General features: G+C 37.7%; 1 protein-coding gene and 1 long non-coding RNA gene across 8 annotated transcripts; both read right to left on the bottom strand.

The window, feature by feature from the left end:
• Positions 1-646: 646 nt before the first annotated feature.
• LOC127102656 (uncharacterized) lies at positions 647-3,321 on the bottom strand. Of its 6 annotated transcripts, none has more exons than XR_007794716.1 (5): positions 2,612-3,321; positions 2,261-2,361; positions 1,526-1,620; positions 1,052-1,172; positions 647-981 (listed from the first exon to the last, which is right to left on the bottom strand). XR_007794716.1 is itself a non-coding variant. In XM_051040004.1 (4 exons), the coding sequence occupies exons 1-4, from the start codon at positions 2,687-2,689 to the stop codon at positions 947-949; spliced, it is 309 nt and encodes a 102-aa protein (XP_050895961.1). In that variant the 5' UTR covers positions 2,690-3,320; the 3' UTR covers positions 647-946. The 6 variants fall into 6 exon arrangements, 4 of the variants coding, with proteins under 4 accessions (XP_050895961.1, XP_050895962.1, XP_050895963.1 ...); XR_007794715.1 differs by having other exon boundaries at positions 1,052-1,123; positions 2,612-3,320; XM_051040004.1 differs by lacking the exon at positions 1,052-1,172 and having other exon boundaries at positions 2,612-3,320.
• An 8,545-nt stretch (positions 3,322-11,866) lies between these two features.
• Positions 11,867-14,535, bottom strand: LOC127102658 (uncharacterized). 2 transcript variants are annotated; one of them, XR_007794718.1, is made up of 5 exons: positions 13,828-14,535; positions 13,455-13,555; positions 12,758-12,828; positions 12,259-12,379; positions 11,867-12,188 (listed from the first exon to the last, which is right to left on the bottom strand). It is a non-coding gene; the product is annotated as an uncharacterized LOC127102658 (long non-coding RNA). The 2 variants fall into 2 exon arrangements; XR_007794717.1 differs by having other exon boundaries at positions 11,867-12,379; positions 13,828-14,534.
• Between the last annotated feature and the right edge of the window lie 742 nt (positions 14,536-15,277).

Below are 15,277 nucleotides of genomic sequence, written 5' to 3' on the forward strand. Positions count from 1 at the left end.
AGCCCTTTGGGCCCCAACCCAAGTCTTGGGTTTATTACATTCATTTGCTCCCACTCCCATGGCATTTCATCTGGTCACCCCTCCAATTTTAGCTCATAACTTGGCCATGCCTCGTTTGAGTTCAACGCGGTGTTTGTGGTTCGAGGACCTTTGGTCAAGTCATAGTCGTTATCCACTTTGGCCCTAGCTAGGGTTTAAGAATCCATTCAAATCGTATATTGGTTTGAGTCATTGTCCATGCACACTCAAGTCTTGTCTCAAGGTCTGATTCCATGGGGTTATATGTGGTTTAGTTCATATCGTGAAATTCATTCCATACCATGGCCATTTCAAGTATTCAGGATTCAATTCCAAACTTTAAGATCAAGACAAAACCATTCACAATCATTTACAATTCATCACAATGCCCATTCCATGAGAAAATAAAAAAAAATGAACTTTGACCGAATGTTGACTTTGGTCAACAGTTGACTTTTTGGTCAAGTTTTACCAAAGTCAACCGATTTTATCATGGACCGTAAGACCTTTTATCATGAACCATAAGCCTTTGAAACTATTAAAATCCAAACATTTCATTAAAATTACCAATTTCACATTCCATATATAAATACAATTTCAATTCAATTACAACACAATCAAATCCAAATTCCAAACAAGACAAGAATTTCCAACCTTTACAAATTTCATAAGTCAACCATTCACATTTCCATACATTTCCAATCATGGTTTACATGTTTTTGATTTGATTCAAACATTGCACAAAGAAGAAAGCTACAAGGATAAGCATGGGTTTTTCAACCAAATTCTAAATTATATCCAAAACCATGGCCTATACATATTTACCTTACGTTGGCTAGTTCAATTACAAGGTTTCTAAGCCTAATTAATTCACTCCAAAATCACCAAGCCTAATTCCAGAATTCCTCGAGCCAAAGATAATCCATCTTCAAGTTGTGCGAATAGGAGCATTCGACCGTGAACCTTCAAACAAAACTAAAATCATGAGCAATTAACAAATTGAAATCAATGTCAAGACAATTCAAAAACCAACCATCATGCCAAAATCCGTCACATAACACAATCCATTGCCCGACATGATTCGCATGCCACAACTTATGTTAACCTGGCCAAATGACTCATGGTGTAAGTGCATAACAGAATCAACATTGGCTCTGCATACAACACACACAATAAGTGACGTACAAAATCCATAATGCCAAAACAGAATTGAAACCGAAAGTTAATCGCCCTAGTCAGTGGGAAGTCGACATCAAAACCAAATTCTCCTCCAATTTCAACTCATATCACAATTAATGTCACTCTTCCAAACCAATAACACTTAACCATTGCATTTAACATGAATAAATAACTAATAGAAGTTAAGTAATAGTTTAACATTCCAAAAGTATTTCCTATAAACCAAAGCAAAGAAAAAAACCATATACAACAAACCATTCCAACAGAACTCATGACGAAATTGCACCAGAACCACTTCTAACTAACCAACCAACCAAGCAACACTTACACTTGAATAAGCATTTGAACCTGCAAATTTCAGATTTCGCAACAGCTCTGTGATAATCATCCACTGCAAAACTCCACAGCAAAAGCCTGGTGGACCTGCATATGTACAAGGCAGTATTGGAATTTCAGGATTTTATTAAGAAGCAATAGCATTTCACTATGGCAAACTTTTTAACTACTAATTGGCATGTGAATTTCAACCGCATTAACCAAAACAAAATAGTTCACAATAAGACAAAGTCCTGATTTACAAAGTGAATTTAAGAAGAATTTCGAGGCAGTTCAGAATCCAACTAAAAGCTTTTCCCAACTAACTTTCTAACTTTCTAACAGAATTTAAATTCTAACTAAAAGTGAACTGCAAAAAAGGAGCGGATAGATTTTAGTTAGCCCAATCACAACCATATGCATAACAAGTAGGTGAAAACAATTGAATACTTTCTAACATCAAGTGTCAACAAGAGTTTCACATTAGTGTACCATATCAAGAAGGCCATGTATAATTAACACTAACTGTTACCGTTAACAAGTTAATTTCATATAACGACAATCACCATAGCATACTAACAGTAAGTATCCACTTGACAAAACAAGATTAACAAGACGTTTTTAACAAGTCAATTCACTTCAAATGAAATTCAATCATGCTACCGACTTATTACCGAACATGGCAGAATATAACCTTTCGATTTCCAGTTAACTAACAAAGTTACCAAACATTGCAAATGAGCATTACCAAGCAAGTCCTATTGCAGTAGATGAACACGGCATCAGCCTACACGGGCCTTGAACACCATAAGTCGCTGCATCAATACATCGGTACTGCAAACAATGACCCTACAACATAAAAAATCAAAAGGCATTAACATTGAGCAAACTGATAACAATTCATTACAACCTTACTAACACTGCCACTAACTTCCTCATAACTAACTTCCTCACTTCCTAACCGCTTTACCAAACTAACTCATAACAGCCAATCCACAAATCTAACACAATTCCATAACGGGATTTTCTTTCTCATTTTCTATAAACTAACCAATTCTTCCCATAACAGAATTAAACATAACTGGAATTTACAACTAACCAATAACTGATGAATAACTGACATGTTTGCCCTAAGCTGCTCAATCTGTTGCAACCACCACTCTATAAAATCCTCCATTCATTCCTCAATCTTGCTCTCGGATCATTATCCTCACACTTCATCTCCACTCGGCATCAATCCACACGACACTACTCTCTTCACCAAATCACAAGAAGGAAGAAGAAGCTCACATCACTCACTGAAGCAGAGGGAAAGAAGGAGGGAGAGCACGAAGCGGATACGCGCACCAAGTATACAAACGAGAAAAGCAGAATCGATACATGTTGTTAACGCTGCGTTGAAACTGGTAAGTCTTCATTTTGCCTGTTTCAATCTGCAAATAGTTTCGGTTCTGCATCAACGTCGTTGCATTATCAGTAGCAGTTGTTGTTGAGAAGAGCTCGAATTATCAAACTGAGATGAGCATCAGCGAACGCAGACTGAGTGAAGAGTGACGTGAATCCACGATTTATTGCAGAGTGACGAAGCAAAATCGATGAAGACGAAGCCGGAAAAACAGAGAATGCACTGCCATGTGGGTTTCGCTTGGAGAAGACATTCCGATGATTCATCCACGACTGAACAAAGTGCGATTAGACGCGGCTGATGATGGAATGATAGAGGTGAAGCTCGAAGAGTGTACCGCCGCAGTGCAGAATCCCACGTGAACGTTCCTGTGGAGATTGACATGTGCCTCTTCGAGTCCCAACGGTTTGGGCCTAAGGTCCAAACCAAGTCATTTCCGCACCTCTCTTAGGCAAACACCCCCTGAAGCCAATTTGGGCTTCGTTTGGGCCTTGGTGCTTCCTATTTGCACCTTGGTTCTGTTTGCACTCCCAAATCCTTCCCTTGGGCCAGAGTTAACATTCTTGGCCCATTTCTATTTTTCTTTGTCTTTTTGTTAATTTTTCTTGTTCATTAGGTTTGGTAGATTTTAATTCTCGATTAGTGTATTAGATTAGGATAATTAGAATTATGGATTTAGATTAAAATGATTAGATAATCAACTTCTCTTTAGAATTTTAATTAGGTACTAAAATTAGGCTAGAATTTAATTAGAAACATTTTGGTTAAGAATTAATTTGAGATTAAGAAGTTAATTGGGAGTTTAAAGTATGAATAGATTAGAAAGATTAGGATAGTTAGAATTAAGTTTAGAATAATTGCTTTGGTTAGTAAAATGGAGTTTTTATGAATATTAACTTTGATTAGAAATTGGATTAATTTTAGAATTTAATTGAATTTTAGAAGTTAGAATAGTTTAGAATTTAATTTGATATCAATTAGGATTTCAGTAATTAGAATATAATAAAATATTAACAATAAATTTGTGGAATGACTGTTTTACCCCTAGGATTGGAAATAGTATAATCTTTGCATGTTCCCTTAGCATTTTCAATATAGAATTTTAATCAAGAATTTTGGCTAACCATGACATGATCCCTTAGATTAGTTTGGTTAATTCTAACCATTAGATTAGGTTCTAGCCTAGTTTTCAAACTAAATCTTAACCCTCCGATTCAAAGTGATCAAAAGCAATTTTGATCAATTAAATCCTTTGAATTTGTATAATCCCACAGTCTAATTTTAGTGACCAAAAGACCCTTGGTCACTTAATAAGACTTCTTTCTCTAAGTTGTGGAGCTCGAAGCCTCAAGTCAAGATCTTCAATCAAGGCATCCTCAGTCATACCAAGCAGCGGATTATACAAGACAAATTAAAGGTCAACACTTGGTAAATACGATTCAAATTGTACGAAACGAGCCTTAAGTAATAGGGAATGATGAGACGAAGTTTCTCTTATCCTTGTCTAGAGCGACTTTGCATACGGGGCGTAGGCCCCAACTATTTAGAGCGTCTGCCCTTATTCATAGACTTTAGTGCAATACGAGTCGCATAAACTACCAAGTCTTCTTTGTACAAAAACAACGTCAACACAAGGATCAACAATGAAGATTCTTCTCCAACAACTTGTCATCGATAAGGAGAATCATACATCATGAGTCTTAAGCAGTAAGGAATGATGAGACAGAGTTTCTCCCATCATTATCTAGAGTGACTTTGCGTACGGGGCATAGGCCCTAACTATTCAGAGCATTCGCCCTTATTCATAGACTTTAGTGTGACTCCTATCAATCGACTGTCAAGCCTCTTATTAAATCATTCTCCATTCTAATCATTTCATTTAATCATTCAATCATTCTTTTGCCTCATCAATCATCTTGTTTTCAACCCTAGTGGGTTGAACTACAAAAGCTTTAATTTCTCTATTGCATTATAAGGATACGTAGGCAGGAGAACTCAGTTTCTTTGCAAGCTACCATATTTATTAACACTTCATTCTTCATTCTTCATTCATTCAATCAATACCATCCTTTTAAGATCAACTATACTCCTCCTTGGACTCCTTGTACATCCTTTTAGGACGATTTAGCAGCAGTCCACATCATCAATCGAGAGTTGTTTGATTGGCACCCAAACATTTAATTGAGTCTTTGTTTTTGACTTTACCCTATAGTGGCAGCCATGCTAGCCCACGTACTGGTAAATGCCTACCTTGCTCTTTGATTCAGAGTCTATCTCCTTCTTGGATCCAGAATATTATCCTTCTTTGATCTTGAACTGTTTGTTTCCCATCCAGTGATATATTGTTCCTTGTACACAATAATACTTTCTATTGGGCCCCGCCTATACCCTTTTATGACGATATAGCGGCAGTCCATCTTGCGAATCAAGAGTTATTTGGGATTATGCCCAAACACTTCATTCAGTCTTTGTTTTTGGCTTTACCCTATAGCGGCAACCATGCTAGCCCACGTACTGGTAAATGCCTGTTTACTCTTTGGTTCCGAGTTCCTTCCATTTTTGGGTTCCCTTGATACCATTCTGTTGGTACAAGTTATACTTTTCATCACTGTATATATCTCTCTCTATTCTCGTGGTTCCACGAACTACGATTGCTCTGACTTTCTCATTGCAGGATGAGAATACGTAGGCATGAGGATGCGAATCCTTGGCGAGCATACTTCTAATTATTCCTCCTTCCTCCTTAGGGCATCACTCATATCTTTCATGATCCATTATCTACCTTCGATCATAAATCGTTCATCCAGTGACACATCATTCCTTTGACATTGAAATACACTTTCTTTGGAATTCCATATACACCCTTTTAGGACGCCTAGCAAAAAGTCCACATTTCTACCTAGAGTTGTTTGGGACTGCGTCCAAACACTTAATTCAGTCTTTGTTTTTGGCTAAATACCCTATAGTGGCAGCCATGTTAGTCCACGTATCGGTTAAAGTTGTTTCCCTCTATGGTAAAAGTCCCATTTCTCTTATGGATTCCAATACACTTTCACCTTTCAGTTTCAAACAATACCTCTTCAGTCACTCGTTACCAAATACTTCATTTCTGTGACTTTGGTCACTTCATTCTATTCATTTCCATGACACTCATGTTCTACCTTCCTTCACTCCATGTGATATAGTAGTTACCTTTGAGCCAAATACACTACCTCTTTGTGCTCCTTCTTGCATCCCCTTGTGAATCAAGAGATTTTTGGGACTGTGCCCAAACACATATTTCTTCGTCTTTTCGACATTACCCTATAGCGGCAGCCATGATAGCCCATCTACTAGTAAAAGCCACCTTACTCTTGGGGTCATCTTTTCACCCTTGTTGGAGTTCAACAACATTACTCCTTGGCTCAGACCATACCTTAATCACACTTCTTTTCACCTCCCACCACTAGTTCTTCGAACTATGGAGCTCTGAATTCCTCATTGCACTATGAGGATACGTAGGCAGGAGGGCCATAATCCTCACCGAACACTTTATCTATTTTATTTTTCTTTTCCCCATTCTTTCGCGAGTAATCTTTAAATATCACACCTATTCGAGCGAGAACAATCAAAATGGTTCCCATGGAGTATCATGGATGTTTGGGGTGCTAATACCTTCCCCTTGCATAACCGACTTCCTTACCCATCATATCTCTTTCCCCCGGGTGTTATCAATGTTTTCCATTTCCTTCGGGAATAAATAAAGTTCGATGGCGACTCTATTGTATGTTTGAGCGTGCTATACGTTCGGGTATATTTCCGCTAGCTTCAGCTGGCGACTCTGCTGGGGAATTTGCTTCTTGGAGCATTTCCTAGTCACTAAAAGGAGTCGAGCCTAGTTTTGACTGCTTCTCTGTTCGTTTGGGTGTTTACCTTTATGCATTTACTCGCTTTACTTATCTCATTTCTTATTGCTTTATATTATGGATATTATCTGTTATACTCCATGTTGGGTTGGGATAGATTACATGAGAGAAAAGCTTTATACCCGAGTTTGAGTACATACACAGGATAGCAACGTGACTAGAGTCGTGTTTGACCTTCGTGGAGTTATTCAACGATTATGGTTGACACGAGACGTCACACCTAGAGTATATCCTTTTGGGAGCATCATTGTCTGACGAGTCATTCGTCTAAGGTAATGGTATCTCGAAATGGGTCGTTGACTCTAGGGACCTTTTTAGGATTGCCCTTTGAAGACTAGAACCTACCTGTGAGGGGGATATGGTATTTTTCTCCAGGAAGCCATTGCCTCTACATACCTTTATTCTCGTGGACGTCGAACCTTTGATCTTGTATCTGGCAGTATACACAGATTATACAGGTTATTGGTGTTGCTGAACTATTGTTATTACATTGATGTACATATGTCGGAGTTTTATTTTACTATCAATGCTTTGAATTTATGGGTGTCGCATAATTATTTACATTTCATCCCCAACATATGCATTCATTCATTCGCATTTCATGCATGTTAACCCGAAAACTTACCATATCCATTCCTCCGTCAGAAAGACAATGATTAACCGACACCGGTCATCCAAGGATCATGGACGAGACTAAGAGCATTGACACAGATGACATGGTTTGGGGGATATTCTTGGATAGCATGACAATAGACTTCCTAAATTGGGTTGTGATTGATGAGAAAGTTGAAGACAGTCTGAAGAAAGATAACAAACAGAAGGTTGCTGCATGCATTCTGCCATTTCTTCCTCAAGAGTAGTGTTTACTACCACATCAGAGGCCTGCTCAAAGTGGCCAGAAGTTGAAGTAGAAGCAAATTAGTCAGGAGAACAATAATCAAGAAAGGAGACGTCCTCACTATGATCCAATTCTTGTGAGTTACGCACATCTGCTACCTATATTGGTTAATGCTTGGGCAATTATGCCTAAACAAATCGAACATGCTAAGTTTCTCTACCGCCGTAAGCACGATACTCATGCCACGTGTGGATACCATGCTGGATACGTAGGGCACTCTATAGAAGTTTGTCATGTTCTCAAGACCAAAGTTCAAGAACTCATCGATCGATATTTGTTGTGCTTTACACCTGTGACTGCTAAGGTTCTTATTGAGAAGGAGTTTGAATACAAGGGTCCTCCGGTTCATGTGCAAATTACTCCACCTGTGGTTCAACCTGCTAAGCAGTACCCGAATCAATGATACCACCCTAGAATGCCATTGGCATATCCTAGGGCATCATCTTCTACTACTGTTGCATCTCAGTATGACTATGTTGGGGCACCCTGTGTCCCATTTGGAGTTCATCATGGTCAGAATTCTCATTAAACAATCAGTTTCGGCTTGGTGCACTCTGCTCAAATGTTCCAACCAATGGTTATTCCTCATATTCATTCTCAATCGCAGGTACCTTTGGTGCCTATACCATGTTACTCATACCCACATGGTGTTATGTCCCCGTATTAGCAGCCTCCACAGACTCAAACTCTGAAAAGTCAACAAACTGTACCACGTAACCATCAAAGGAAGAGACATACCAGATATTGTGACAAGAAGCGTCCTTAGCACGACCAGATCCCTGTATCATATACTCAATCACTTCCATATCTTGTCCAGCAAGGGGCAACCGTGCCATTGGAGATTTTGCCTACCACTTTCCTGAATCATGCAAAGCACGATCCTAATGCCTCATATGCTTATCATGTTGGGCATAAGGGGCGTTCTACTGAGGATTGTTGGAGTTTCAAAGTTAGAGTGCAAGAGCTTATTGATAAAAAAAAATTGTTATTCTCTAAGGCGGGACCCAATATCATAACCAACCCGTTTCTAGACCACAGTAGACAGATTGCGAATGCGGTTAGCGGTGAGGATGTTTCAGATTTAGTTGCTTCTTCAAAGGAGTATCAAGGCTAGCAATGTCATATTGATTCAATCATGTCTCATTTGTAATATTTTCTTGTTTGTTATATGTAGTTCATTTGTAAAACTTGTATGGTTTTCAGATGATGATGATAATAATAATGAAATAAACGTGCATGTTTTGATTCAATCCATTCGTATTCACTCATATTTTACTTATCAGTATCAAACTGTTTGTCAAATAAAATCAAAAGAGAATGATGCAATCAAAATACGCAAGATCGTTATCTGTATGCTTTTAAATAAGACCATGCTGATGATGTAAGGAATTCTTCAAATCCCTAAACACTGGAGATATAAGGAAGATAATCCCTACTCAACCCCTTTGGGCCTTGAAGAAAGAGTTTCTTTCTTTATACATATAACCCTCATGTTCAACCAGGGGCAGGGTAGTCTTCAGTTAGTTTATACTTGTATTCAAATTTCAAAAAGAGAATATCTCATCAAGTGATCGCTCATATCATATCCCTCTCAAGAGGATGGAATCACGAATCCATAATGATTATCTCATACCAATAAAAAGAGTGAAATAGTCACGAACTGTGCAATGAATCAAAGAAAGCAGAGTATCACTGGATTTGCTCCAATACAAAAAAATGAAAAAAATCAAAAGCAAATGAAAAGCCCGCTAAGTCAAAAGTTTGAAAACAAGATTGACTTAGGCAAAAGTTAGGGTATCCCGGTGGGCTGCAGACCCAAAGGACCAACCCAGATAATAATAAGGGTAAACAAAAAATATCAGAGGATCAATATCAAAATCCTCAGCAAGAGCAAATCCTTGTGACTGCAAACCAAAGAAGAAGGTGAGTGGCTATCGCTCCAAACTCTCATGGGTTCCTTAAACCATCATTGCTAATATTCAAAATCATTTTCTGAAAGATGAACGCTTGTTTTAAGCTAACTGAATGTAGGACTGAAGAACATCACAAAGAATGGGCGGGTTAGATTAGGTTTCGAGCCTTGTATCCTTTCCTTCTAAAAACCGTGAACTAGACCATGTTACAACCCTCAAAAGACCTAATTGAAGCAGTGTATATTTCGAAAGCATACTATGGTAAGATCGCGTTAAGCTGACTCCTAAAAGATTTGCTTGTCATATGTATTAATACTGATATGGCATTTTAATCAGTGATCCATTCACTAGATGTCATAATCTTAGTGAACACACTTGAGTTTTTAAAACTTGCATGAACATGACACTACAATTATCATTTTTAAAATGAGCATTTTATATTCAAACAGTCATTTGACTTTAAGGAAGCTTACATATGGGAAAGTTAATCAAATTCCTGATATCCCATAGCTCAGATCTCTTCAAGAGACAATCAATCTGGAGCAACCACATCGAGATTCAACAAATCTCTCTGAATCAACCATATATGGGCAAAGTTTACTTCAAAGCTCATATTGGGGCAGACCACCTCAAGAGCATGAGAAGTCAATCACTCCCAGGATGGTTAGTCAAGGGGATGCAGTTTCAAGACGTTGGGGCAAGCCAATTTGAGATCTTCAAATGATGAGACTATTCCATAATTTATAATTGGGGCAGTTGGTGCAGATATCCAGTATATGGGGGCAGAGGCAGGCTACGCAGGTACAAGCTCTCTCCATATTTCAGATCAAATCCGGAGGTATGATAACAACTTTTGAGCTTGAAGTAGGTGTCGGAGAATCATGTCTATATGACCCCATATCCTAGCCCAAAAATTCTCACCGATCTCTATATGAGCACCTGGCTTAACCATTTCATAAATCATTATCATGCATAAACCACGTCGTTTCACTCATGCATATCATTCATAGAGCATAACATGAAACCATGCAAACAAGAAAAGACAAAAATCCAATTTTATTGACTATCCCAAATCCCAACCTCTGCTTGGCAAACAACAAAACTCTTAAAACATTACATCCATTCTCAACGGGATTTTTTTTGGATACGTCAGTATTTAATCCTCTTCCGCCTTGAATACTTGAAAAGCTTTTGCAGTTCTTATATTCAGGTTCAAGAAGATTAAATAGGGGCAACTATTATACCCCAAAATTTGCCCTCCCTTTTTGTTTTTAGCTAACCCACAACTTGAGATCCATCTATGCTCAGTCATGTCTCATTCATAGGCATCATTCACTCCATTAGTGGATCACCGTAGATTCAAAATTCTGGGCTTGTGGAGCTAGGGTTGGCTTATGTAACAACTTGAAAAGTGTGACTGGAACTTTCATAAAAGCATAGGGGATGTAAAACCTAATCTCATCCATCTTGCATCCATTGAATGTTGGCACATTTGCTTGATCCTCATCCCCCATAATCTCTTATTTTGATCCATTCATGGTGATGGCATGGTTTGGTCTCATTCACTTGAGCCTGAGTCATTTGGGCCCCAACCTAAGTCTTGGGTTTATTACATTCATTTGCTCCCACTCCCATGGCATTTCATCTGGTCACCCCTCCAATTTTAGCTCATAACTTGGCCATGCCTCGTTTGAGTTCAATGCCTTGGTGTTTGTGGTTCGGGGACCTTTGGTTAGGTCATAGTCGTTGTCCATTTTGGCCCTCGCTAGGGTTTAAGAATCCATTCAAATCGTATATTGGTTTGAGTCATGGTCCATGCACACTCGAGTCTTGTCTCAAGGTCTGATTCCATGGGGTTATATGTGGTTTAGTTCATATCATGAAATTCATTTCACACCATGGTCATTTCAAGTATTCAGGATTCAATTCCAAGCTTTAAGATCAATTCAAAACCATTCACAGTCATTTACAATTCATCACAATGCCCATTCCATGAGAAAATAATAAAAATTTGAACTTTGACCGAATGTTGTCTTTGGTCAACAGTTGATTTTTTTGTCAACTTTGACCAAAGTCAACCGATTTTATCATGGACCATAAGACCTTTTATCATGAACCATAAGCCTTTGAAACTATTAAATCCAAACATTTCATTCAAATTACCAATTTCACATTCCATGTATAAATACAATTTCAATCCAATTACAACACAATCAAATCCAAATTCCAAACATGACAAGAATTTCCAACCTTTACAAATTTCATAAGCCAACCATTCACATTTCCATAAATTGCCAATCATGGTTTACATGTTTTTTATTTGATTCAAACATTGCACAAAGAAGAAAACTACAAGGATAAGCATGGGTTTTTCAACCAAATTCTAAATTATATCCAAAACCATGGCCTATACATATTTACATTATGTTGGCTAGTTCAATTGCAATATTTCTAAGCTTAATTCACTCCCAAATCACCAAGCCTAATTCCAGAATTCCTTGAGCCAAAGCTAATCCATCTTCAAGTTGCACGCACAGGAGCATTCGACCGCGAACCTTCAAACAAAACCAAAATCATGAGCAATTAACAAATTGAAATCAATGTCAAGACAATTCAAAAACCAACCATCATGCCAAAATCCATCACATAACACAATACATTGTCCGACATGATTCGCATGCCACAACTTATGTTAACCTGGCCAAATGACTCATGGTGTAAGTGCATAACAGAATCAACATTGGCCCTGCATACAACACACACATTAAGTGACGTACAAAATCCATAATGCCAAAACAGAATTGAAACCAAAAGTTAATCGCTCTAGTCAGTGGGAAGTCGACATCAAAACTAAATTCTCCTCCAATTTCAACTCATATCACAATTAATGTCACTCTTCCAAACCAATAACACTTAACCATTGCATTTAACATGAATTAATAACTAATAGAAGTTAAGTAATATTTTAACATTCCAAAAGTATTTCCTATAAACCAAAACAACGAAAAAAAATCATATACAACAAACCATTCCAACAGAACTCATGACAGAATTGCACCAGAACCACTTCTAACGAACCAACCAACCAAGCGACACTTACACTTGAATAAGCATTTGAACTTACAAATTTCAGATCTCGCAACAGCTCTGTGATAATCATCCACTGCAAAACTCCACAACAAAAGCCTGGTGGAGCTGCATATGTACAAGGCAGTATTGGAATTTCAGGATTTTATTAAGAAGCAATAGCATTTCACAATGGCAAACTTTTTAACTACTAATTGGCATGTGAATTTCAACCGCATTAACCAAAACATAATAGTTCACAATAAGACAAAGTCCTGATTTACAAAGTGAATTTAAGAAGAATTTCGAGGCGGTTCAGAATCCAACTAACAGCTTTTCCCAACTAACTTTCTAACTTTCTAACAGAATTTAAATTCTAACTAAAAGTGAACTGCAAAAAAGGAGCAGATAGATTTTAGTTAGCCCAATCACAATCATATGCATAACAAGTAGGTGAAAACAATTGAATACTTTCTAACATCAAGTGTCAACAAGAGCTTCACATTAGTGTACCATATCAAGAAGGCCATGTATAATTAACACTAACTGTTACCGTTAACAAGTTAATTCATACAACGACAATCACCATAGCATACTAACAGTAAGTATCCACTTGACAAAGCAAGATTAACAAGACGTTTTTAACAAGTCAATTCTCTTCAAATGAAAATCAATAATTACCGAACATGGAAGAATATAACCTTTCGATTTCCAGTTAACTAACAGAGTTACCAAACATTGAAAATGAGCATTACCAAGAAAGTCCTATTGTAGCAGATGAACATGGCAGCAGCCTACACGGGCATTGAACACCATAAGTCGCTGCATCAATACATCGGTACTACAAGCAATGACCCTGCAACATGAATAATCGAAAGGCATTAACATTGAGCAAACTGATAACAATTCATCACAACCTTACTAACCCTGCCACTAACTTCCTCATAACTAACTTCCTCAGTTCCTAACCGCTTTACCAAACTAACTCATAACAGCCAATCCACAAAGCTAACACAATTCCATAACAGAATTTTCTTTCTCATTTTCTACAAACTAACCAATTTTTCCCATAACAGAATTCAACATAACTGGAATTTACAACTAACCACTAACTGATGAATAACTGACCTCTTTGCCCTAAGCTGCCCAATTCTGTTGCAACCACCACTCTATAAAATCCTCCATTCATTCCCCAATCTTGCTCTCGGATCATTATCCTCACACTTCATCTCCACTCAGCATCAATCCACACGCCACTACTCTCTTCACCAAATCACAAGAAGGAAGAAGAAGCTCGCCTCACTCACTGAAGCAGAGGGAAATAAGAAGGGAGAGCACGAAGCGGATACACGCACCAAGTATACAAGCGAGAAAAACACAATCGATACTTGTTGTTAATGCCGCGTTGAAACCGGTAAGTCTTCATTTTGCCTATTTCAATTTGCAATATAGTTTCGGTTCTACGTCGACGTCGTTGCGTCATCACTAGCAGTTGTTGTTGAGAAGAGCTCGAATTATCAAACCGAGATAAGCATCGGCGAACGCAGACTGAGTGAAGAGCGACGTAAATCAACGAGTTATTGCAGGGTGACGAAACAAAATCGATGAAGGCGAAGCCGAAAAAACAGAGAATGCACCGCCGTGTGGGTTTCGCTTTGAGAAGACATTCCGGTGATTCATCCACGACTGAACAAAGTGTGATTAGACGCGGTTGATGATGGAATGATAGAGGTGAAGCTCGAAGAGTGTACCGCCGCAGTGCAGAATCCCACGTGAACGTTGTTGTGGAGATTGACATGTGCCTCTTCGAGTCCCAACGGTTTGGGCCTAAGGCCCAAACCAAGTCATTTTCGCGCCTCTCTTGGGAAAACACCCCCTGAAGCCAATTTGGGCTTCGTTTGGGCCTTGGTGCTTCCTATTTGCACCTTGGTTCTATTTCCTGCACCCCAAGTTCGTCCCTTGGGCCAGAATTAACATTCTTGGCCCATTTCTGTTTTTCTTTGTCTTTTTGTTAATTTTTCTTGTTCATTAGGTTTGGTAGATTTTAATTCTCAATTAGTGTATTAGATTAGGATAATTAGAATTATGGATTTAGATTAAAATGATTAGATAATCAACTTCTCTTTAGAATTTTAATTAGGTATTAAAATTAGGTTAGAATTTAATTAGAAACATTTTAGTTAAGAATTAATTAGAGATTAAGAAGTTAATTGGGAGTTTAAAGTATGATTAAATTAGAAAGATTAAGATAGTTAGAATTAAGTTTAGAATAATTGCTTTGGTTAGTAAAATAGAATTTTTAGGAATATTAACTTTGATTAGAAATTGAATTAATTTTAGAATTTTATTGAATTTTAGAAAGTAGAATAGTTTAGAATTTAATTTGACATTAATTAGGATTTTAGTAATTAGAATTTAATTCAATATTAACCATAAATTTATAAAATGTTTGTTTTACCCCTAGGATTGGAAATGGTATAATCTTTGCATGTTCCCTTAGCATTTTCAATATAGAGTTTTAATCAAGAATTTTGACTAACCATGACATGATCCCTTAGATTAGTTTGATTAATTCTAA

The sequence above is a fragment of the Lathyrus oleraceus genome, chromosome 7, assembly GCF_024323335.1.
Source record: "Lathyrus oleraceus cultivar Zhongwan6 chromosome 7, CAAS_Psat_ZW6_1.0, whole genome shotgun sequence".
Classification (NCBI taxonomy): domain Eukaryota; kingdom Viridiplantae; phylum Streptophyta; class Magnoliopsida; order Fabales; family Fabaceae; genus Lathyrus; species Lathyrus oleraceus.